Below are 24979 nucleotides of genomic sequence, written 5' to 3'. Positions count from 1 at the left end.
AACAGTTCAAATTTTGTCTACTTTCACTAATTTAAGCACGTAAAGGGTTCCATAAAATACGTTGAAATTTGTGGGTGTGACCACTACGCAAAAAAGTTCAATGTGACGCAATTAGAAGAAATGCAAATGAATAACTGTTCAATAACTTGTTGAAAAGACTGTCAAAGAAAATTTTAAGCAAAAAAGAAATAAAACCAAAAATATTTGCGCGGCTTGTGTTGTCCTCTCTTTTCCTCGAGTGTTCAGCTTCTCCCTTTCTCCAGGTTTAAAAGGTTCTTAGCTAGCTGTGTCCTGAAGCTGTCTGAAAAGCTTTTGTTCCGGCGTATAAAAAAATAAACATGAAACACTTTGACTTTAAATTATTAAAATAAAAGTGTGGTGAGTGAGAGTATGAATATTTTTGAGCACTCCGCTGTTTGTGGTGAACTAAGGTACGTCGTCGCTTAAGGAACTGTTTCCATAGCAACTCAAGCACTGCGCATGGATTTTCGGGTACAGTAACTTTCTTTTTTTTTGTGCTACTTTTTAAGTAAACAACATAAATGTGTGATATATAATGGTACGTAGGCCTCTTGAATTAGCTTTACATTTTTCCTTTATAAGTTTAAACGGTAGAGCAGGAGGTAGCTACTTGTTTGGAGCAGTAGGAAAACAAAACCGCGAAACAAGTTAGCAAAATGTTTGCGACTGGTAGCGTTGGCTGAAGGTCTTAGCTTTTATAAATAAATTAGTTTAAAAACAAGAAATATGACGGAAGCTTAATAAATAATTCTATTTCACTTTCTGAAATTATCAATAAAAAAAAATAAATATAGCCCAACTATACTCCAAAGCCAGCTGATGACTCTGAATTTAGTCTATACTGAAACACAAAAGCTAAGTTGCTTTAATTTTCTTTTTTGTTGTTGTTGCTTTTTTAGGGGTAAAAAAGTACATGGCAAAGCATTACTTATTTTTCTTCTATATACTTTTTTTTAGTAGATTTGCTGCTGCCATGTTTGCGCTCATTCTTATGTTGTATGACCCAGTTATTGCCAAAGCTTCTATTGGCCTGGTTTTCTGCCTGCAAACCAAGCCCTGAGCGTCACTCTTCCACCTCTGTGCCTGACAGTGTCATTGGGGGTGAAGGTGGTGACAGCTGTAGGAGTTCGCCCTGCAACCAGTGGATTGTTAGTTCAGTCCAAAGAAGCAAACCATCAAAACTCCTGCTTTTAAAGAGATCGTCACACCTGGTCATGATAAGTTCAAATCACAATACTTGAATATGAGTCAGTAATCATATTTATATTGCCAGCTAGTGCTTACACCGTGTTCAAGACAATCCAGATTGTCTTTATGTGTCGTTTCACAATGGAGGGAGAACCTACCAGTCACTAGCAGAACCATGCCTATCTTCATGAAATGTTTGACGACTCAGCTTTTCAGATTTCATTGGGATAAAAGCATTTACCAAATACAAAAACAGATAATTAACACATTTAATGTATGCTCTCTATGTGAAGAACAGTGCAGTATTGTCAGATTTTTCAGTATCTGATGTTCTGTTCATTAATTGGAGACATGCCAACTTTGAAATCTGGTGAATCTTATAAATATCCTAATGTCATCATTGATCACTGCACACACTCACCCATTCAGAGTCTGTTCGTGGTGACGCCTATCACCAGCGTCCTGTTCTGTTACAATTTCACATCTCTGTGCCCTAATCTCCTATGCGGCCTGTCTCGCATTAGACTGTGAGGTCTCACCCACACGCAGCTGCTGCAGTGATGATGAGAGGCCTCACACGTGAAATGCCAGGCCTGGAATAGTTAGGTCTGTTTATAGCTGGACTGAACATCCAGATTCTGCTGTACACGTAGCAAGTGAGGGCATAAGTTGCTGTGTGAACATGTGGATCTTGTGAGGCTACTCCCACTCGTAAAGGAAGTGAGTTAGCAGAGGGGGGTTGTACATAATGAGAGGGAACTCGAGGTATTTAGAGATCTGGGGCCCATGATCTTCCAAAGCAGGATTGGTAATTCCAGGGTGTATCCTCAGTGAAACATTCATCCTCAATGTCATCCTGTCTTCTTTTTTAAGGAGTTAAACTTTCTACAGAGGCCGTCTTCTTTGAACCCCCAAGCCAAGCTATTTCTGTTTTGACTGACATCGCCTGGATCCATAGGCTATCATGGATGCCAAACAGGAGTTTGCAGGCATTCTGCAACGAGTGTGGTCCAAACTTCTGAGTCTTCCACAAGCAACCCCACTGGAAAGTGGAGCCTTTTCCATCCTCGTACTCTTTATTGGTAAGTTACGTCTGTCATCTGTGCGACAGATTATACTTCTTAGCACAACATTTTGATTAATGTAACTATCCAGGTGTTAGGTTTAGAGGCAATTCCTTTACCACATTGGTCTGGGTTGCCCACAAAACTGAAGCTATAGTGTTTGGATCTAAAGAGGAATAATCTAGAGTCAACACAATGCTTCAATTATTACAGCTAGGAACTAGTGACCAGACCAGAAAATTCGGGGTAGTTATGGACTCTCATCTGAATCTTCAGAGCCACATAGAGACAGTTACAAATTCAGCCTTCTACCACCTGAAGAACATATCCAGGATTAAAGACTAAACCTCCCACATGTTTAGAAATGCTTTTGAACCATAATAGATGGAGCATTGACCAAAATATTTTAATGTACATTGATGATTTGGCACTTGACAAAATAAAATGTCTTGTTACTGGTTGTCACGATTGTTGGCTACATGATGTTTTTATGTTTTCATGACGTCAAGCATTTTGAACTCCACCATTCCTGAAATGTGCTACACAAATAAACCTGATTGATGCGCGTCCTAACCAATCTTTGCATAAAACACACATGCCGACAGCATTTTATGTGATTTTCTCCAATGACTTGTGCTGACCTGATTTGTGCTCTCTGCCTCCTGTTTGTCATTGCAGTCACAGTCCTTTTCTTGATGCTGCTCTCCTGCTTTCACTGCTGCTGCTGCGGCAAACCAAAATACCAGGGCTCGAGAGTTCAGCCTTTGGAATCCGTCTGATCTGGTGAAAGAAAGCGGGACTTGTCTGCAGAATCCAAAGCCCATCACACCCTGTACCCTTTTGGTCTGTTACACCACCACCATGATGGAAGCTCTTGAATCAAGGTTACAGAAGAGGGGGATAAATCTTTTAAGTGTCACTGGTTTGCTTGGACCGATCAAGTGGGCTTTAAAATGGAGACGAACCAGAGGAACGATGGGACTTAGTGTTGGGACGTTTCCAGTTCTGAGCAACAAACTGCATCAACATCCAGGGATTGGGAGACGTCGGAATCCACACAGAGCCGCAGAGTGGCATGCCTCATGAAAAAGCATTACAGAGCGGGACAATAAAGCACTGTGTGGCAGCATTTTGGGCATGAAAAGACTCAATAAAAGCTTCTTTGTGCTTCAGTTAAACAGATACTGATGTGGTACAAGTGCAGTTCTTTGGTGCCCAGTCGACATTCATTCATTGTGCTGTGACTGTGAGAAGTATAAAAAGATTGCATTTTAGCATAAATTGCAAGTTAATGTCAAAGGGAGCCAATTTTTGTATAAAAACTAAAAAAGACCGAGCGCCCTCTGCTGGCTTTTTAAGGGTGTTTTTATTTTTTTTGTACAAATTGTGCCACAAAAAAAGGAAAACTTGAGCCGTTTATTGTTTAACCTACCACATTTTTGTATAGATAGAGGTAAAACAAAGATGCTGTCACATGTGGCGATTCTCCTATAAGTAATTGCAATAAATGTGTATGTTTCAACAATGTAAACTCTTGATTTGCCATATAACAGCATGTCAAAATAACTTTTTAAATGATGATAATATTAGAGCAATTGAATGTCATGTGTTCTAATTTTAACACGTAAGGGAACGACCGTGTTGCTATCAGAGAAGTGCTGTCCGGCTGCTGTGTGCGTACCTTATCATGACATTCCTCCTTTGTTTAAACATTACCCAGAAGCAGTTGTTTCTACTACGTCGTACCCACATTAGACAGAAAATTATCCTGTCCCCAAAGCAGAGCAGGAGCAGTTTGGATCTACAGAATGCCTCATCAAAGTCAAAGCGGATTGGTACGTTAGAGTTTGAAAGGTTTAGCTGCTTTGTGTGGCCCAGAAGAAGAGTTATTCTCCTGTATGTACAGTTTGTTGGGAGCAACTGAGCCGTGACTGGATCCTTTAAACAGGAAATGGCGACCGTGAGGTGAGTTTAAAAGAGGAAGGTGGTGAGTTATGGTGATCTTAACGTGAATATTTGTATTATCTATTCTAGAAACATCTTCCTAGCCTTACAATATATGATTATGAACCCTTTAGGTAGAAGCGACATATTAAATACATGGAAATGTATAGACATCCCATGAAGTTTTTGACTCTTTGTCACATTACAGTCACAAATGCCAATGTAGCTTGTAGGGATTTTATGTGATAGATCAACATGAATTAATATGAATTGTAATAAGAAGAATTTGCTTTCGATGCAATGGCAACATGCCAGTCTTTTGGGGCATGTCCTTATCAGTTTGATCATTCAACAACACTGTAAAATATTTGAAGGTGGTTTAACTTGAAAGTGAAAGTTCACCTGCTGCCTTGAAAATGCAACTTAGGTCAACAAGAACATTGTTTTAGTTTTAACTCAGAGATTAAAGTTCATGAAGTTGATTTAACAAGAAGAGATTAGTTGTCTAAACATTGCGTTTTAAGTTCATTCATCTTGAATATTGATTTTTACACTTAATGCAGCAATTTAAACCAAATAATTATTTCACAACATGCAAGGAAAAAACTGCCCTCACCTGGTGAAAGAGCAGAAATTTCTCTGTTATTTTCACTCACGTTATCAAGTTATAGTTATTTATTTTACTTTAGAACAATTTAAATTCTTGTTGCAAACTGCGTAAAGAAAAACAATGATCTGATAATGAATGCTGCTCAAAAATATTTAGTGTGAATAGGACATTATTGTTAAGTTTTGAAAATACATTTCTCTTAATAACGCTCCAGAGCAGAGTGAAATCAACGTAACGAGCTTCCATCTCAATCACAGTGCAACAGGATGCAAAAACATACCGCTAAGCATTCTGGGAAATAGTTCTCACTCCTGTATTTTTAAGTGCTAACCTAACAACTCTAGTTTATTCAACTTTTAGAGGTTTGACAAAATTAATAAAAAGTTAACACAACTTAATGCTGTAAGTTTAAAACTCACACATTTAGGTTCAAAAATCTAAAACTCGCTCAATTTGACTTAAAGAAGATAGTGGACACAACTAAATGTGGCTCAAATGTTTTACTGTGAATGGTCAAACTGTTCAATATCCAGTCTGAGTTTAAACAGCTTAATCTCAGACTGGATGAATAGTATCTGCGAACATCGATGTCCAAATCAAGCAACAGATTCTTAGGTGGATTACTTTGACTGGACCATTCTAACACATGAATATGTAACATTTTAGCAGGCTAGCAGTTACTAAAATTGGGCGACTTCTGACAATTACTCAAAGTGGATTTCATTTAGGGGTATGAGAGGGAAGGGCACCTCATGTGTGTTGGAGTAGCAAATAAAATCCCAATAAAACTGTTAAGCTGACTATCTCTCACTCTGATTTCTTGTGTGGTTTATTCGTCTCCTTTGCAGTCTGGCTGAGAACCAGAAGCCCACCGGCTCCCCCAACTGGTTCCTGCATCATTTGCAGCTGGACCCATGGATGGTGGGCGGCTTTGTGGTCATCGGGTTGTTCGTACTGGGAATTCTGTCTCTGCTGCTCTTTGCTCTCCTGTACGGATGCTGCAGAAGCTCAAAATCACCAAAGCAAAAGAAGAGGAAACAGAGGAAGAACTCAGAGAATGCAGTGATTTAGACTCATGTACATATTTAAATACACTTAAAACAGATTTTGGTGTCACTTTTCCCACTGTTGAGGCATTTTTGTACATGTTAGAAAACTTGCATTTTAAGTCAGAGTCACAATGTTTAAACAATCTGTCAAATATAAGTTCAACATATGTACCTAAAATATAGATTTTATTTGCACTGATCTTATTACAAACATGGTGAGATCATCAAAAGCAAGTTCCCTGAATCTTTCCAAATGGATTTTGCAAGTTACCTTAAAAATACCATCCTAACTGTTAAACATGGTGGGGACAGCATCATGCTGTGGTGATGCTTCCCCTCACCTGGGACTGGGAAGTAGAAAGATGTAGGTAAACACAGAGCAATCACGGATATTCACCTTGTAGCAGGATGACTTCAAACACATGATGCTTTGTGTTAATCTATCACAATCAGTCTTATTAAAGTATATTAAAGTTTATAACTGTATGTGGCCTAATGAAAAATAAATCAAGGCTTAAGACTTGTTTTCCAAGGCACTGTATTTTAAGAGCAATTATAATAAAGATGTTTTATGATTCATAAATTTGTCGTTTGCTTTTAGAAGTCAAAACCTTAGCTAACACTACTTTATGTTCTAATATTATTGCATTGTTACTATGTAGCTTGGATGCTAAACCTTAAAATTAATGTTAATACAGATATGTACGCATAATTTGTGTTACATATTTCAATATTATACATTTTCTGTAAATAGTAACATAAATACATAAATATTCTATAGTTTACACAGCGCGACGCCGACGTAGCAAAAGACGACAAAGAACTACATTTCCCAGTGTCGGTGGGGTTTTTTCTGCGCATTACTTCACTGCGCAGCTGAAGGTTCTCGTCCGGTGACGTGTTTACTGTGCGCTCACAGCCCCGCTGCATTTATGCGACTGAAATAGTTATGGCGAGTGGCAAAAAAAGCGTTCTGCTCTCATCTTTAGCAGATTATGGAGACGATTCGGAGCCCGACTCTGACCCAGAACCAGAAGATTCAGGTGAATTTTATTTTTTTAAATTATTACCTTAGCTTTAATCACAGTAAAACACAATATTCATTTGTTAATATTGTCTATGAGTCTACCATGAGTGTGAGCTAGCAGCTAGCTTAATCTACTTTATACGTTTTGTTGCTTTTAGTTGTTTAGAAACCTTAGTTTATGTCAAATCTGATATTATTGTAGTTAAATTGTAGTTTTGGAGATAAATTATCCGTGTATTTTAGTTTTTCGGTACATTGTTCCAGGTTATGTATTTTATATCATGTGCTCAAGTTTATGTGATGATTTGTTTGGATGTTTATTTGTGTTAAATAAATATCTGAATTTGAAGGGATGGAAAAAAAATATGCCTAAACTTTGTTACACCAGTTACATACTCTATGAAACACTAAATGTGAAGCCGTTATTTAATTTGTGAAACTCAAACTAGGACAGTTTTAAGGCTTTAAAAAATTCTATCACATCAGAAGGGATCCAACTTTAAAACAACACCATCTAGATAGATTAAACCTGGACAGGATTATTCAACAGTAAAAAAAGAGTTGAGAGCAATTAATGTTTTTTCAGTATGTCCATCAAACGTAGCTATAAAAGACTCGCGAAGGAAGTAGAACTTTATTAGTAGGAATTAAATTATCTAAAAACCTAATATTAATCTAAGGATCGATCAATCAAAACAAGACAAACTCTGAATTTGTACTTGTATCACCAAAAATAAAAAATTTTAAAAAAAAATCACCGAACGTCCATAAAGCAGAACATTGTAAACGTACAGATGTTCATCCCGTTGAAAAGTTGTATTTTAAAATGCATTTGTGGTCATTTTTAAAGCAACACTTTTTTTTTTAATGTTTAAAAATCGTGTGTTTTAAGGGTCTAAATGTAGTGCATAAACTCCACTTTTCCTACCATTTCTACTTTTATCATTCGCGTCCTTTCGGATAAAAAAAAAGTAGGGCATCGCATGTTGAGTCGGCTCAGCAGAGATGGCTGCACCATGTATCCTGTTACAGTTACTGTTGCAGTATCAATGTGTGCTATTTTGCAATCACAAAAGACTTGTGCGAATGTGATATTTTGGTATTTCAAACGTCAGGCAAACCACTTCTGCTGATGCAGTCGCCCTGTTGGGTCGACCTCTGGTGTATTAGTTTGATTTAAATAACGTTAGTCACTCACAGATAAATCAAATTTGGTTTTGACGGATTGAAAAATTCAATGCCCTATCCCGGCTGCGTCCCTAATGGTGCTTAACCAAATAAACAAATTATTAGTTTCTGTGTTAATTTACTAACTCCAAGCCATGACGGCAAATAAAAAATAGTTTTTAAAAGGGGGAAGCTGGGGATTTATCAACTTGAACAAAACGGCAGCCAGAGCCTGTTTGTAACTTCCCTAAGCCGGTGTCAGACCTCTGCTTTTTTTCTGTGTGTTTGTGTGCAGGGGGGCACATAGGGGGCCTGGTCTACGGCTACGGGGACGACGACCTGAACCGGACGGAGGATGTTGAAGATAAAGGATCTGGAAACGAGGACAGCCGCGACAGCAACTCGGTCAGTGTCGGAGCTCTGAACTCGTCCTTACAGGCTGCCGTTAAAATCTGTCCCAAGTTAAAGAAAAAATAAAATAAAGACCCAGTAATGCTCAGCAAATGTACTGCTGTTTCACTGAAATGATAAAAACTAAAGAAAAACGTGACCTTCTGATATGAAAGGAGATGCTCAGTCCTACAAGGACGACCAACAGTTTGGGTTCGTTTTCAGATCTGACCTGTTGAGTCCAGTTTCAGCTGTGACACATTAAAGAGCTAAAAACAAAAAAACAGGTTCATCTTTATTGATTGAGTAGTTTTGGATCAAACAGAAAATGAAGAAAATACATTTTTGCTCTTTTTGCATCAAAGGGTGTTTTCCTAATAAACTTTATCGGATTTTTCTTAAACTCATACAAGGTTAATCAAAAGCAGACGATCTTGGTTGATGCATTCATAGTATTTTTTTACTCTATTTGTGCCATGTGAGTTGAACTAATTTTGGGCAGTTACAGGCTCTTCTAGAAACACAAAGCCTGGGTTGCCGTGCTTATCTTTTGGATAAGTTGCATTTTCTTTCTGCAAGCATTAAGGCTTTATGTTGTTTTTTTGTTTTGTTTTGTTTTGTTTTATGTGGTTGCAGACCATGTTGGAATCATTGGTAATAAAGAAAACAATATCTTGCGTAACTTTTATAATAATGATTAAATTAATCAGGTGGAAGTTTTAATAACACAAGGCAGCAGTTTTATTGTGAAGCCAGATTGTTAAAAATATGTTTGTACCTTTTATTGTTTTTAATCTATTTTGTGTAACATAATTTTATACTTCAGTAGATTTTATAACCTCCATATAAACTGATCACATTGCAGCCTCTCTTGTCAATAAACAGAGGCAATGTGCGTGTGCGTGCGTGCGTGTGTGTGTGTGTGTGCGCGCGTGTGCGTGCGTGCGCGTGTGTCTGTGTTTGTGCATGCATGTGTTTTCCATGTTTGTTCACCAGAGTAACAGATTGTACTTTAATAGGTTGAAAAAAATGTTGTAGTTCATCTTGCCATGATCACAAATAAAGTTTTTTTTCTTTTATTGTAAAGCCTTTGTAAAATAAACCAATCAGGACAGAGCAGCACATACACTTTTCGGTTCATATCAGTATTGTTTTAAATTATGTATAGTTAATTACCTTTTAAGGAAGTTTTTACAAAAAAAAAAATTCCATTCAATTTCTCCTCCTATATGATTTTTATTGTCTCAAACCTGAAGCAGGGAATATATTTTAGAGACTTTTCAGACCGTCTTTACATTTTGGTCTATATCAGTAGTTGGTATGAGCTGTGTTTTGTTGGAGTAGCTGCATTTCTCTGGGAATCTTTCAATATTTAATTTTTTTTATTTGCGACCTGAGTCATTTCAGAATAGGTATTTGCCAACCATGTCCAAATAAAGCAAATCCCAAACTGGCTCTCTTTTGAGAACATGTTACTCTAAATGCGCAAAGCTAAATAGTTTCTAAAGAGAAGTTTGACTCCCAGGTAAAGCCTTCAGTAAGTTTGCATCTTGCTGTTGAAGTTAACTAAAAGGCTAGGCTAACTCTAGCACGTCTCCTTTTAGATTTGCTATGACTTATTGATAATTTGTTACAGCTTAGTGTGGTTCCAGTTGATCATGTGCACAAAAACAACTGTACTGTTTTTCTTAGAGCTTTGAACTTTGTACAGTTTATTAGCTAGTGTCATGTTCCTGGACTTCTTTTAAATTGTATTTCTGCCAATTTTACTATCCACATCATTCTGCAGTTAAAGAGAGAAGAGCTGAAACGATTAATCGTGATTAATTTATTGCTGAAATAATCGTCAACTAATTTAGTGATCTGTTAATCGTTAACTGGACAAAAACACGGCGGTCTGCTGGATGAATGACTGCTCTAGTGCTCCGACCACTGGGCTTTGCAGGTTTTCTGGGGGAAACCTTGTATGCATTTTCCATTTAACACAAAAAGTGTTCAATTTTCATTTTCCTATTTTCTTTTTTGTGTAAAAATGACTTAAATAGTAAAAAAAAAAAAAAAAAGGTGAAATGTGGAGAATGTGCCAAGTTTAAAAAAAAAAACCTGATTAATTGTCAGAACATTTGATTAATCATCAGAATAACAATGCATCTGACATATAAAAAATGTTAAATGCAATACTAAATTAATTTATCACTAAAGCGATCATTAGTTGCAGGCGTAAAAGCGACTAACAGTCCTAATGTCACATCTGTTGATGAATCTTTAATCTCCTTCAAACAATTTCACTCTGTCCATATTTTCTTATAAAGTTAGCTGAATAATGTTTAACAGTGTTGGAGTCCTTTGTGTTGCCTGTCTGGCCCCTGTCCTGGTCTTCTGCCCTCTGACCTCCCCGGCCCTACACCGTTAACCCTCTGCGTTTTTGTTTTTATAGGATATGGACGAATCAGACGAGGGGAGGGACGCAGATGATGTGGAGGTATTTGAACGACGACCTGTGGTTGGAGGCAGATTAGATTTGGAAGTCAATGCTGCTCACTAGATGGTGCTGTGGGATCACGTGTGCCTGGATGTTAAACTAACAACTGATTTGTTGTGTCTTAAGCCTTTCAGCGGCGCATAAAATGATTTGAGTCGCGCCACATTTTTGCGCCTTGGCTGTCGGAGTGCAAACACCAGGAGGGTGGCGGCCTCTGAGGCTTCGCTTTATAACCCGCCTCTAGTCTGATCAGCTTCGTCTGCTAAATTCTCTGTGCAATAAGGCAGATAACAGCACTGTCAGTGTAAACATTACGGTAAACAAAACATTTTTCTTCAGCACTCGTGCGCCGACACGCTTGAGATTGTTCCACAGAGAGCAGAAAGTCATGTACAGAGGGAGACAAGTCGATGCATTAATGTTGACATGTTTTTATCTGATCCGGTGTGATGTATGCTGCTGTCTCGCTGTAGAAAGCGAATGTTTTGTGCTGCTTATTAACGCTCATTAGCTGACAGGAGAAGAATAGATGCTTGTTGGCTCTGCTTGCTCGCATTATCTGATGACTGTAAGTGTTCGCTCACTGCAACTTGCTGTTGTGAAACTTTTCTGCTTTTCTGTTTCACAATTTACTGCTTGGTTGTCATTTTCTCCCTTTTCTTTTTTTCATGACATTGATTTGTTTTACATTTGGTGTGGACATTTGTGGGCAGGATAGAGGCTCGCGGGTCTCGGAAAGAGGAGGAATATCTATCCTCCAGAGTAAACAGTGTTGGTATTGTGCCACAGGGAGTTTTTACTAAGTAATTGTGCTACTTTTTTTTTCTTTTCGTAAAAGTCTTAAATCTTCTAAGGATAGTGTTTCAAATCAAAATAAAACACTAAAAGTATGTTTCAGTCTATTTGATAAGCAAAATCAGTAAATTTGTCTGTTGAAGTTAAAACTAATATATCTTTTTTTAACAACAGAAACAATAGAAAAGTGTTTTTTTTAAGATGCAAACACATTACAGATGTTGGTGAGTTTACATCTCTGCCATTTTTCGTCGCTTCATACCTTCCGTTATGTTTTGACGAAAAGCAGCTGTCTGCTGCATGGCATCTCTTACGGATCATCGGTTGATTTATTTCTGCCTTCAGGTTGTTTGGTACTCGCTTTGACAACCAATGACGTAGAGTTTAATATTATCAAATCATTGTCCACTGCAAGGAAATGCGATTATGTGACTCCAAAAGATACTATCTGCCAGCAGGAAGCGGCTTACAGACGATTTGGTCACATTTCATAAGAATCCCAGTTGGAGATCAGAGTCATAGTCAGTGGAAAATGAGTTTAATGTAAAATCTTCTGAAATTTTATCTGTTAATAATTTAGATTATGCATGAAATGTGAGTGTTTCTTATCTTCTTTTAAGGTGGGAGCTCCTGGAAACGCAGCATGTCTGTGTGGCTGGTTTTTTATTGGTATCATGTGCAGCATAGAGAGGAATGCTGAGGTGATGCAATATCTCCTGAGTAGGTGGGAAACCAGCACCAAAAAAAAATTCCACCATATTCCTGTCAAATATAATTACATTTATGGAAAAGCTGAGTTTTACTGCTCCGCGTCTCCAGGATTTCTTTAGGTTTCAGAGGCAAACTTTGACGGATGTTTTTACCAACACGTTAAAGTTTGTATACAAATGTTGATTTCAAAGCTATAGGAGTAGAAATGGAAAGCTAAACGTGGCTTTAACGTTTAGCCTTCCTGTTAATTTATTCAGATTTTTTTTTAAGAGTAACATTTTGATTCTAGAAGGAAATGAGATGGGCATTTCTTCAAAGATTATGTAGGAGTGTCAAACAATAATAATAATGATAGAAATGTATATAATTTTTTTTGACAATACATCGAAGAGATATTTCTTGATTTCCTTTTTTCTTCTTTTTTTTTTATCCAGCCCTGCTGTAATCCCAAATCTGCCAGGAGTGTGAATACTTTTGGTGTAAACTGCACATTATGCAAAAAATACAATAAATATTCAGTTATTTGCCTGTGACATTGTGTTACTAATTAGAGCAGCTAGCATTGCTAAAACACCTGTCTGTATGACCCCCCTGGAAAGTAAGTTGAGCTTTAACTTAACGCTGAGATTTTCAATGAGCCACAATCGTTTCCAGTCCAACATGTTCACTAAGAAGCTGTGGCGAAGAGCTTCAAAAGATAAAACGGAGCAACTTTTTTTTTCTCCGTTTAGCCTTCCTGTTATCTGCGAAAAGTCTCTCTCTCTCTCTCTCTCTCTCTCCATCTCTCTCTCTCTGTCTCTCTCTCTGTCTGTCTGTCTGGAAGAAAAGCAGACACTTCTCTGCATTCTGTAGATAATAATTTCCTTTTATCTGATTTCATTTTTCAAAACGGTTGATCGGAGTTTCTTTCGGTAACAAGACTCTCACTGAGGAGTGTTGCTACAGATACTTGGCATTGGGTTACAAAACATAACAGTCAGCTTGTTGTTGAGATGGAAAACCCAACAGGAACAAACCGTCAGTATTCTGCCATCTTTAAAGCTCTCTGCCATCTTAAAGCTCTCTGCTACCTCTTACAAAAATGCGTTCACCTGCTTCTTAGGCTGAACTTTAAGGCGACTTCTTTAAACTTTTGTATTTTTTTTTTCATATTTGAAAATGAGAATGTGTTAAAAGATATTTTTATGTGCTAAATCTAAAATGAAAATGGTTTTAGATTTAATACAGATGGATGCGCAGTGAAAAGTGAATTCATTTGATTATAATGTTTTCTTTGTGTGTTATTTTAAGTTCTCTAACTGTGACTCTACATCGGCTAAATGAGAGCCGAGCGTTAAGGAGGCGATCAACGAATCGTGACCGGTTTCTCAGCCGTAGTGCCGATTGATTGCCTTTGCCGGGCATACACGCTCCGTTTGTCGGTTTCGCCCGAGAGCTCCCCTGAACTTTGTCCTCCTCCCTTTTTCTCCTGGCGAAGGCAAATCCTTTTATGTGCCTGCACGGTTGCTAGGCAATGCTTCATGTCCTGTGAATAACAGCACTGTTGCGTTGGACCTGGGTTACCTTCAGGGTGCTGGCACCGCACCGGGCATATTTTAGAGATTGTTCAAGACTCCTCCTCTGGTTGAGCCGAGGCATTCTCTGGAAACCGAATACATTTACAATCCTTCTCTACCTCTCAGGAAGCTGCTCTGGGATTTTTTTTTTTTTTTTGTACTTTTAGTTCCTGTGCCAAACTTTTTTTTTTTTTTTTTTACCATCTTAAGTTGGGTGGAAAATTAGCCTTAATCTGTTGCACTGAGATTAACTGTTCTAGCTGACGCATAGATTAATCATTTCCTCTCTTCTGCTTCTCACATTTCCTAACACAGAGTGTACTTATTATTGGCTAGATTTATTTTCTGACTAAATTAAAATCTAAATGTGCTGCTATGTCTCTCTCCTTTTCCTCCCACCCTGTTGTTTTTTTATTACAGGCATCAGAAGAAGAGAAGAAGGACCCCAATGAGCTTGTTGGTGAGTAATATGTAATAGTGACGGCTTCTCAAAGGACAAACAAGCTCATAATTCTCAATAATTGTTTCCTAGAAATATTTCTCATAAACTGGGATGGGATGTCAGACACTTTATTGCTAAACATATTCACTGGTTTGCTTTCACAAACTTGAGTTACACCCCAACTCGCAATAAGACGCCAGCCAAGTTTTTTTTTTTTTTTTACTTTTTCATACACAAGCCAAAAATAAAGGAAAAAAACAACAACAACAAAAACAAGACGAAAATAGTACAGAAATGGATAAGTGATAAAAGTAAAGGTAGCACAACCTTATTATACATTCACTCTGTTATACATGAAGCATCATCAAAATCAAAGAAGTGATATTTTTTGAACATATATCACAGAGATCCAGCAAAGTCAGGACACAAACTCATAAAAAAATAATCAAACTTCATCGTATATTTAACAAATAATTTTGTTTCTGTGTCGTTTCCTTCGTTAGTTCTGGACGCAGCGCCACCACAGGCGAGGAGGAGAACAAGTTTTTCAATTAGTCTGGTTGGTTTGACGCTTAAAAGCAGCTGAAAATGTAACAAATGTTGCAATTTTGGTCTCCAATCTAACCAAATCTACCAGACTATCAGGTGTGAGGATAATTATTATTCCTTTCACTGGAACCAGGGTGATTTCCCAACTTCTGAACAACAACCTAGGTATTGTTTTTATCTCATCTGAAGGTAGTTAAACTGAGCTCCTGACAGTGAACAGTCAGCATGCCTAGCTGCTGGGATTTATACACCTGTTGCCATGGTAATGATTGGAGTGGAGGAACGCTTTGGGCAAAATAGTGTACAGGATGCTTAATGCAGGGCTGGAAAAGTTAGAAAACGTACCTTGAAAATGCTTGAAAAGTCCTTGAACTTTACTGTGTTAAAAGTGTATGAACCCTGAACGTTACAGTGTGAATCTGATGTTCTGATTGTTTACGTTTGCAGGTTGTAAGTTGCATTTAATACATAATCCATTAACTGGACCAGGTTTAGTAGGACCGTTTGCCAGCTGCCAAGCGGATCAGACTATCAGGAGTTAACAACTGGTCTTTGATGAATAATTGTTTACCTGCACAGGTGGGCAGGTATGCATCAGATCAGACAGGATGTGACTGATGCAGGGAGCGGTTTCATTCACCAGCCTGGCTGAAAAAAACCCTCTCTTCTTTCTGTTTGCCGTTGCAATCCATGAGCTGGATACGACTTAAGACGCCGTGTGACGCAAAAATAAAGCAAACGAAACGCATTCTCATATGTTTTTGTGTTTCTTAAACCACAGATCAGCATCAGTGTCGAGGCTTTTAGGTCTTTGATATTCCAGCGGTGGAGCTCTTCCTCCACAGTTTTCTCCATCAGTAAATGTCAAGAGCGTCTCTGGCCAAAAGCCCCGTCACCAGGGCCGAAGTCTCTGTTCTTTGTCCGTCCGCCGAAGAGACAGACACTGTTCGAAAAAAGACCCTCGGGGGCCACAGATCGCGCCTTTCTTTCTGGGAGACAGATGGTCATTTGGAAATAAGCCACAACCTTTTCTCTGTATGTTACAGGCTTCTGAATGTGAACCAGTATTTTTTCCCCCCAGTTGGCGCCAACTTATAAGCACGGTTATTTATTGCGCACGCTGTGATTTATTGATCGCTGCCCAGCCAAAGTGAAGCAACGGAGTTTTATTTTGATGCTTTGATGAGAGTTAGGCAAAAGCTGCAGTTTTCCAGTAAATCTCAGGTTTTTAGTGGATTAGTCGCCTTTTTTTACGTCTGTGTAATCCCTGTTTCAGATGCGCTGTGAAAGTGCCTATCTATGTTTTAATGAAATGCCAGGCCGCCACCTAACTCTTGAGTCATCAGACTTGTTGTGTCAGGCATTTGTCGTGGCTGGAGGCAACAGTTTTTTTTCAGATGTAGCTACACATGAGCATTGTTACCCATGTTCCTATGCTTCTGAAAAGTTGTTTGAATAAAACCTGTATATGCATGTGTAGGCATTATGTTTCTGTCTCGTCAGCAAAAACAAACCTATGACCCAGAAGAGGGTGATTGATAATATGTCAGAACAGGCCCCAGAGGGAGGTCATGCTCCGACGTATGGAGACCAGAGTGGCGGAAAATTGATTTCAAGGATTTTAACGTTTAATTTGTTTAATTTAATGTTCGTTAGGATAAAACTGAGCAAACACATTGTTAGATGACAAAAGGACAGAGTGACGGATGTGTCTGGAGGAGTCATTGTGTGAGATTCTCAAAGTGTAGCCTTGAAGAAAAGATGGCTGTGTGACAGTATTTACTCAGATTTAAAACAAGCTAGAGCAGAAACAGAACAGAAACCTTTACAGAAACAACTCAGACAGAATAATCACAGGCTGCATTTAGTACTGGTCCTCTCAATCATATCCAAAAACTTGACATAACTGATTTAAAAAAAACAAAAAAGTAAATAAAAATGGTATATTTTAACATTTTTGATCAAATAAATGCATTTTAATAGGAAAGGCTGTGAAGGTTGACAGGTTATTTTGTTCTTTAGTTATGAGGAAACTAAAAGAGCGCCACCTATCTCTCTTAATTAAAACTGCAGATGGCTAGCTAAGGTTAGCATGTCTGTAAAGCAGCAGGCTGCAGCCTAGCTATCTCAGCAGGTAGCCTGACAAATTAATTAACTAACAACTTGACTGATGAAATGTTACTAAAAGAATATTTTAGTAATCGAATAACTATCGATTATTTTTACGATTCCTCCGTAGTTTGTCTCTCTCTCTCTCTCGTTCGGAGCACTAAATAATAAATCATAATTTAACAAATAAATGTATTGTCGAATCACTCGAGGAATCGGGACAGCCCTAGTTACAGCTGACATTTTTAGAACTGTTGTAGTATTTTTTATTATTATTATTATTATTATTATTTTCAAATTATATATTTTAAATTTTAAAAAATGTCTTCCAGGCCCAGTTTTTTTCTGGGTGGGGTTTCCTATTGTTTAGCAAATAGTGCGGCAAAACTTTTCCCAGGCCAGAAAAACTTGTATGTGAAGTTTCATAGCGATGGGTCACTTTCTTTTCAAGACAACTTTATAATTTAGGAAGGTTACGCTGTAATGTTTTAACGATTTAAAAACTCGAACTTGGTTCTGGCTGGTGCCCAGTCCAGACACGAAATGCTGCTCTCATATCGGACCCTACTGTTTTATAATCTGGCTGGTCATAACAAAAAATTACAGGAAAGGGAAGAGGAGGAATTACTGCTTCTACTGCAAATTCTTGACTTAATTGAAAGCCTTGTGTTTTAGTGGAATTTTCCTCCAATGGTTTCTTTTTCTTTTTTTGAAGACCAAGTCATCGCTTCAGAAAATGATCTTCTCATGTCTAGTCAAGTTTTAACCCGTCTATGTTCCTCATTAAAAGTCAGCACTCGCTTCTGCTGTTACACACACACACACACACACACACATGCACGCTCCTCGCCTTCATTCGCCGCTGTCAGACGCACTGTAAAAATGTGCTATAGGTGTGTGTGTGTGTGTGTGTGAGATATAGCGGTGACAGTAAAGAATGCCTGGCCTGGAGTCAGCGGAAGCAGAGCAAAACAAGCGACAGGTCCAACAGGAGGGAAAGGAGCCTCCCTCCTCCGTACAAGCCCTGACAGCAGCCACTCCCTGGCTGTAAATGTGCGCACTGTAAAACCTACATTTAGAACCAGGGTGCACAGGAATTCCCCACTGCTAGATTAGCATAACACACACAAACACCCCATGTTTCAGAAAGCAAGTACAAAAAAAAAAAAAATCCATGTTCACCACCTTTCCTTGAGAGTGTTTACTCAGTTAATGCCTCTTCATGTGAGGGCAGGTTGAAATATAGAAGGAGTCATGTTTGGTTTTTTATTTTTTGTCTTGTCAGCGCTCTTCTCAGAGAAGGTGAGGAACATGTCACCCGATGAGATCCGAATCCCCCCCGAACCGGCGGGACGCTGCTCCAGTCAACTACAGGTATCTGGCCCTAATGTCAAACCCCCATACATAAATAAACAATACCCACAATTAAATAAAAAAGTAAAAACATAACTACTGCTGCTGTAGTCAGGATTGAGTAGGTTTGACATACCAGCGTTATCAGGGTAGGGCAGTAAGGGTGTGGTTGTCTGGGCTTCGTTTAAGAGGCCGTATTTTCTCTAGGCTACTTAGAGTCAAATAAACACTTTTACGCACTCAGGGCTTCCTGTGAAATAAGAACAACTTTACCCCAGTTCCCATGGAAACATTGACAAACTGTTTCCTTCAGTAGACGAATATCAAACCTTGACATTTGAAAGTGAGAGTTAGGGCTGGGCGAAATGGCATAAAGTGAATTATTATGAATTATAGAGCACTTCACTTCGATGAGGATAAATGGACGATGGCATCAAACCTCCCAAAAATCAGGAGTGTGGATGTGATTTTAAGACTATAGAATCTGCAAATAAATGAAGGAAATATGTACTTTTAGTTAAGTTATTGAACAAATAAGCACAACTGAACATGCTTAGAAGAATAAAAATAACTTCTAAATGTCCTTGCTGAGCTAAAATGTTGCCAAATTTTTCATTTTCTTTCTTTTTTTTTTTTTCTGGGAAAGAGCTGCTTCTTTTCCTTTGCTTCAACTAGAAATTATTTTAGTAATCACCTATTCGACTGATTGCTCCATCAATTATTCAGTCAGTTATTCTGACGATGGATTAAAAAAAAAAATTGGCAGATTCTACAGATTTTATATTTAACCACTTATGACTTTTTATACATTAGAAATACATTGAAAGATGCAAATAGACATATTTTAACTCATTTTTAAATAAGAAAACATTTTATTACCTAAAGTACCATAGCATCTCATTCTGTTAGTCAGTTTGAACCGTACGAAGCTAAAACAGACGGGACGCGTAACGTTTTAAAGGGACGTGAATGCAGCTTTACACAGCCAGAGACAAAAACACCGAAAATACCGGCACGGGCAAAAGGACATCGGCTACCATCATAAATTTCGTTGTCAGTTAATTTTCGGTTTACAGCCCAGATCTAATGGGATGATAAAAGCTGTGAGTATTTACAAAACCCCAGTGTGTGTGTGTTTGCTCAGAAGTGCTCTTCTCCACACACCCAATGAATAGGTTGGGATGTTTAATCGTCCCCTCTGGAAACAGAAATATATTTTGGTGGCCACATAAATTCTGAGTCTCCCCTTTAATTAGAGCAGCGCCTTCCTCTCAGTCACCTCTGCTCTCTTTCTGACTTTTCGCCACGGCGTTCGGAGCGCCGCTCGAGTTCACTTCCTTGTGAGGAGCTAAGGCAGGTCAGGACACACAGCTGACTCTGAAAGCACCCAGCAAACATGGTCGCCCCGGGGCCCGACACTCCCCCATCTGTCTGATGAACATCTGATGATTCACCTGAGCGCCCTGCACGTCCCTGCCTTCAGGTCACGGCAGCTGGAGGCCATGTGCCTTTTAAGTTCCTAGTTTGATTGGATTTCCTAAACTTGGTTTCAGCGAAATTTAAGTTCAGAAAACACAAATTAACTGGAGAGAGTGGCAATCTGGTTGGGAGATTCTGGATCTACCTGGGGGAGAAAAAAAAAGATTTAGAGATGGAGGTGCCTGGAGAAAGGCAGCATATTTTCCTGGATTTTGATGATATTGGTCTGGGTGTGATCAATGCTTCCTCGTTCTAACAGCCTGAAGCCGTTCTTCCAACTTTTCTTTAGGGAATGACATGACTGATGACAACATGACTAATCAACTCTAATTGAAAATGTTTGCAAACCCCAAACATATGCAGGATAACTGAGATTGTTTTGGATTTTTGATGGTTCCTCACATATTTGGTTGCATAAGATCATCACTAAAAGAAACGTTTACATTTCAAAATACAACAGAAACTCATTACTGGTCATAATTTAGATAATTTAGCTCATCTAGTCCCGCCCAACCTGTACTTTGAGAGCAAGTTTTGTGTTTTTGAAGCTCTGACTGTGACCAACCAGATTTAATTGTTTTAATTTAAATACCACAAAATATTGTGATTAAAAAAAGTTTCAAGTCCATTTTGCTCAGATCCTAATTTAGCGAAAGAATTCGGGTGTAGATTTTGAAGGAAATGGATGCAGACGAGGCTCAATGCTGCAAGTATCTCAGCTGTGATGTGAGGATGCTGGGATGCGACTGAAGATTAATATTGTTTTACATTAATATTCATAATATTGAGAGAAAACGTTTTTCACTTTAGATTCCAACTTTTTTTCTTTCTCCTATTCAATCTGGGGGGGGAAAAGGCATCATTATTTACAACATATCTTTTTGTTTAGATGTATTTTAACATAAACGTCCAGCTTTTGGAATAGAATTACCTGATTTGTATTTATTTTTTCTATTTACTACAAAGTAAAACTGAACTTCGTCCAAGAGTAGTGGTGTTGTATTTCTTTAATCGGTTAAATGTTCCTCTGAGGCATCATAAATATCTTCTGATTCAGAAATATATTATAGAAATAATCACTGATTTGACACGTTCAGTCTGTTTCCCGTTCACTGACTCGCTCGTGTTGTGACAGGAGAAGATCTACAAACTGTATGAGAGAAAAATCCACGGAGACTTTGACACAAACAACCACATCCAGAAGAAAAAGGAATTTAGAAACCCGAGGTATGCGGCTCAGCTGAGGAACACATGCCAGCGACGCACACACTCCCCCACAGGCTGTCACTTTCTATCAGATACTCTTTGAGTTAAGACCACACATGTGCATTAACACTTTCTGAGACAATCTGACAATCCGGTCGTGTTTGAGCAGCTTATCGCTGACCCGACTTCATTGGTTTCCTTTCAGTATTTACGAGAAGCTTATTCAGTTTTGTGGAATCGATGAACTGGGGACGAACTACCCAAAAGACATGTTTGATCCTCACGGCTGGTCTGAAGACTCCTACTACGAAGCTCTCGGTACGTCTTCCTTCGTACTCAGGTCACCATTCCAGGTTATGAGAACCCGTCGTTAGTGTTATCATTATTATTATTATTCTACTTCCAGCCAAAGCCCAGAAAGTGGAGATGGACAAGCTGGAGAAGGCCAAGAAGGAGCGGACCAAGGTGAGCTGAACAAAGAAAAAGCACGATAAATATGCTGTCAGTCTTTTTGTGTGTGTGTGTGTGTGTGTGTGTGTGTGTGTGTGTGTGTGTGTGTGTGTGTGTGTGTGTGTGTGTGTGTGTGTGTGTGTGTGTGTGTGTGTGTGTGTGTGTGTGTGTGTGTGTTCAGGGGCAAGTCTCCACCAGCTGCGCTTCATTTTTACTTAATGATCTTCATCTGAAGCAAAAGTCGCCTTTGCCAAGTTCGGCTCTCGTAACGGCCCAACCCAGTGCAGGTTTGCAGCTTGGCTGTACCCGCTCGGATCTTTTACGTCAGCTTTCTTTTTTCTCCGGTGGAACTGAGCTCTTTGGATTTTTTTTCTCTTAGTGATATTGTTGGCGTCAAACTGTCTGTGAATAATGAGAGCGAGAACGTAGGCGGATAGGAGTCCCCATGGTTAGAAATCTGCCACATGCTGCCGTAATCTGCCGCAGCATCAAATAAAATGCTGCAGCGCATTTCCGTCTGTCAATGTTTGGCTAACAATTTCGCAGTTGTCGATTTTCCGTTAAATAAATAACGCAATTAAAATCACATGTGAATAAGTTTGTTAACAAGGTATGTTATTACCCATCATTCCTGTCGTTTTCTTCATCTTTTCTGCCGGAAAATTTTTTTTCTATTGCGGTTTCGCAAAATATCCGAATTTCGATACGGTGGAAAAAAATTACATCATCCTAGCGCAAACTTTTTTGTTTGTTTTTTTTTTTGCATTTTTCGAAATTGTAGGGTTTATTCCAGTTTGGGTTATTTACACATGCAATCGATGGAAACGCAGTTTCTGAAATATAGGATTTGAAGTGAGCTTATGGTGAGCTGAAGAATCGCCAGACTCTGAGCAGCTCCTCAGCGTTGTTTCAATCTATTTTCTTCAGATCGAGTTTGTCACGGGAACCAAGAAAGGCACCAACCCTTCCAGCACAGCGGCCTCCACCACCAGCAGCAGCACCACCACCACCGCCACAGGTAACACTCGCTGCACAAAACTCCACCCCAGAAAATGAAACCTCTCTTAGACAAACTTTTGATAAGAATTTTTTTCTCCCCCCAGATTTTCAGTAGTTGTGATTTTATGTGGTACATCAACAAAAAGTAGTGGAAAACTGTGTGAAGTGGATGGAAATGATCCACTGTTTCAAGGTGTTTGGGTGGTTTTGTATGTTTTTAATAAATACAACTCTGAAAAGTGTGGCGTGCATTTACTTAAACTGTAGAAGAACTTTTTCCCACCTGACACAGAACTGTCTGCAGATGACTCGATGTCAGCCATATTGTCTGACAAGCCTCTGTAAACAGAAACTCTTTCTTCTGATTCTCTATTGGGAATCAGATCTGGACTTTGACTGGGCCGTTCTAAGCCATGGAAATACTTGAATCTGAGCCATTCAGTTGTAGCTCTGTTTGTTTGTTGCAAACAGAAACAGCTACTCTGACCAGCTACTCTGCTGCTCATGCTGAGTAAAACCAGCATAATGCTGCCACCACCATGTCGCGTGTTGAGGATGGTGTTTTCAGGTTTTCCACCACACTTTGCTTTCCCTGGTGTTCATTTGTAAATGGATGTATTTTACTAAATTAGGTGAATTCTGGATTTAATTTAGGGCTTCTTTTTTTTTTTTTATCCATACAATCTGATTCATTATTGTACACTAATTTGTCTGTGACAGTCTAAAATACTTTGACGTTTGTGGTAAAATGTGGAAATGTTGAATACAAACATACACGCTTTACTTTCATCTGTGGTCCACTTAGTTCTTGTTTTCTTTTTAATCTGGAGAGCCACTACCAGATGTGCAACAAAACCTGTGTTTCCATTGACCATGCATTTGCACAAAATAAATTTGCTTAATGGGAACTCACCAATTTTGATTAAACTCAAGTTTTTCGATAAAAGGTTTTTACGCTAGAATGAGGGTTTGTTTTCTCCGCCGTATCAAAATTAGCGTATTTCACAAACCCGCAATGGAAACTTTTTATTTCACATCACAAGTCGCATGATCAACAACCGGATGTTACTACTGGCAGAAATGACAAAGAAGACAACAGAAAGTGGCAGGACGGTGATGGCTCCATGTGTTTTTTAATGACTTATTGCGTGAATAAAGTTTTTCACGTGGCGTTTCTTATTTAATGGAAACACCAAAATTGCAAAATTGTGGGGAGTTCTTTAAATTAGTGAAATATCGAGAAAGTTTGTGATGGAAACCCATCTGGCGCCTCACAGCTACGCCTGTCTGCCAGCCTCTCTAATGAGCAAAATGATGATTAATCAACTCTTAATGCAGTAATAGTTGTGAAATGTCACTGAATTAACTTCCTGCTTTGTGTTTTGCTCCTGCCAGCAGATGCCCAGAAGAGGAAAAGCAAGTGGGACTCGGCGATCCCCGTCACCCTGGCCCAGCCCACCCTCATCACCACCACGGCCACCCTTCCCGCCGTCGTGTCGGTGACCACCACGGCTAGCGGCACAAAGACCACGGTCATCTCTGCGGTGGGCACCATCTTAAAGAAAGCAAAGCAGTGAGCAGACAAAGCGAGCAGAAAGGGCCTCGTGTTGGGTCATAGGAGCGACGGATCCCGTCGGATTGAAGTGTTGATGCTAAGAACCAGCAAACCCTCTGCTGAACTTGGACTAATCAAAGCACTGGACTGCCTTCTGGAGCTGGAGCTGTTATCTGCACCGCTGCATCCTAAAGCCAAAATTACACTTCTGCGGTGTCTGATTCACGCAGATGTTTTAATACGTCGGCAACGCCTGAAAACTTAATACGATTTCAACGGAGCGCGTTCCTAAGCGGACTGGATAAGGCGAACGGAAAGCTGTTTGTTTTTATATCTGTACTTGTAGTGAAATGTTGTCAGTGTCTCTCGGTTGTGTCCAAACCTTTTTTTTTTCTTTTTTTTTTCCATTTTTGTTTGTGACATAGTGAACTCCTTTCAGACAAGTTAATTTTTACACTTCGACATGTGTATTGATTGTACCAGGAATTAAAGAAGCGAATGTTGCCTTTTCAATTTGAATTTTTTGTTTACCTCTCAGTTCATTTCCTAAAGAGTTATGAAGTTTGTTTTTTAGTTTTTTTCTCTCTTTAAGAACCGGATTACTGAAACTCAGGAAATCTCCTTACCTGTCACTAAAGTTTGCAGACCTTTAATGTGTTTTTGAAGATGGATGAAATGTTTTAGCTTTAGGTGACTAAAACCACTGGTGAGGTTTACAGCCCAGCTGAAGGCTTGGAGCTGAATCATTAATGACAGTCAGCTGAATCACACACACCTCTGGCTACAAGCTGTGACAGAAGCCATCCATTTGGTTCAAGCGCATGAGCAAATGT

At 38.9% G+C, this 24979-nt stretch overlaps 1 protein-coding gene and 2 long non-coding RNA genes across 4 annotated transcripts in view; 2 read left to right on the top strand and 1 right to left on the bottom strand.

The window, feature by feature from the left end:
* Positions 1–4089, bottom strand: part of LOC148153591 (uncharacterized) — a 9060-nt gene extending 4971 nt beyond the window's left edge. The window contains exons 1-2 of the long non-coding RNA XR_015766369.1: positions 3955–4089; positions 2915–3053 (exon numbers count right to left, since the gene is read on the bottom strand). This is a non-coding gene — a long non-coding RNA (uncharacterized LOC148153591). The remainder of the gene's footprint in view (positions 1–2914; positions 3054–3954) is intronic.
* On the top strand, positions 2087–3798 carry LOC148153592 (uncharacterized). Its single transcript, XR_015766368.1, has 2 exons — positions 2087–2291; positions 2952–3798. It is a non-coding gene; the product is annotated as an uncharacterized LOC148153592 (long non-coding RNA).
* A 2670-nt stretch (positions 4090–6759) lies between the features above and the next one.
* Positions 6760–24659, top strand: sap30bp (SAP30 binding protein). 2 transcript variants are annotated; one of them, XM_014970328.2, is made up of 10 exons: positions 6760–6919; positions 8366–8475; positions 10898–10942; positions 14425–14464; positions 18390–18478; positions 21072–21163; positions 21348–21460; positions 21549–21607; positions 22520–22610; positions 23990–24659. In XM_014970328.2, the coding sequence occupies exons 1-10, from the start codon at positions 6826–6828 to the stop codon at positions 24166–24168; spliced, it is 912 nt and encodes a 303-aa protein (XP_014825814.1). In that variant the 5' UTR covers positions 6760–6825; the 3' UTR covers positions 24169–24659. The 2 variants fall into 2 exon arrangements, with proteins under 2 accessions (XP_014825814.1, XP_014825813.1); XM_014970327.2 differs by having other exon boundaries at positions 23987–24659.
* The last annotated feature ends 320 nt before the right edge of the window (positions 24660–24979 follow it).

This window comes from Poecilia mexicana, unplaced genomic scaffold, assembly GCF_051168715.1.
Source record: "Poecilia mexicana isolate PSO_F unplaced genomic scaffold, ASM5116871v1 scaffold_19, whole genome shotgun sequence".
Lineage (NCBI taxonomy): Eukaryota > Metazoa > Chordata > Actinopteri > Cyprinodontiformes > Poeciliidae > Poecilia > Poecilia mexicana.
This window is presented reverse-complemented; position numbering and strand designations above follow the sequence as displayed.

Coding starts and splice junctions, on each gene's coding strand:
- sap30bp (XM_014970327.2), top strand. CDS start 6,826: ATGGCGAGTGGCAAAAAAAGCGTTCTGCTCTCATCTTTAGCAGATTAT. Junction 6,920..8,365: donor CCCAGAACCAGAAGATTCAG/GTGAATTTTATT, acceptor GTTTGTGTGCAG/GGGGGCACATAGGGGGCCTG. Junction 14,465..18,389: donor GGACCCCAATGAGCTTGTTG/GTGAGTAATATG, acceptor TTGTCTTGTCAG/CGCTCTTCTCAGAGAAGGTG.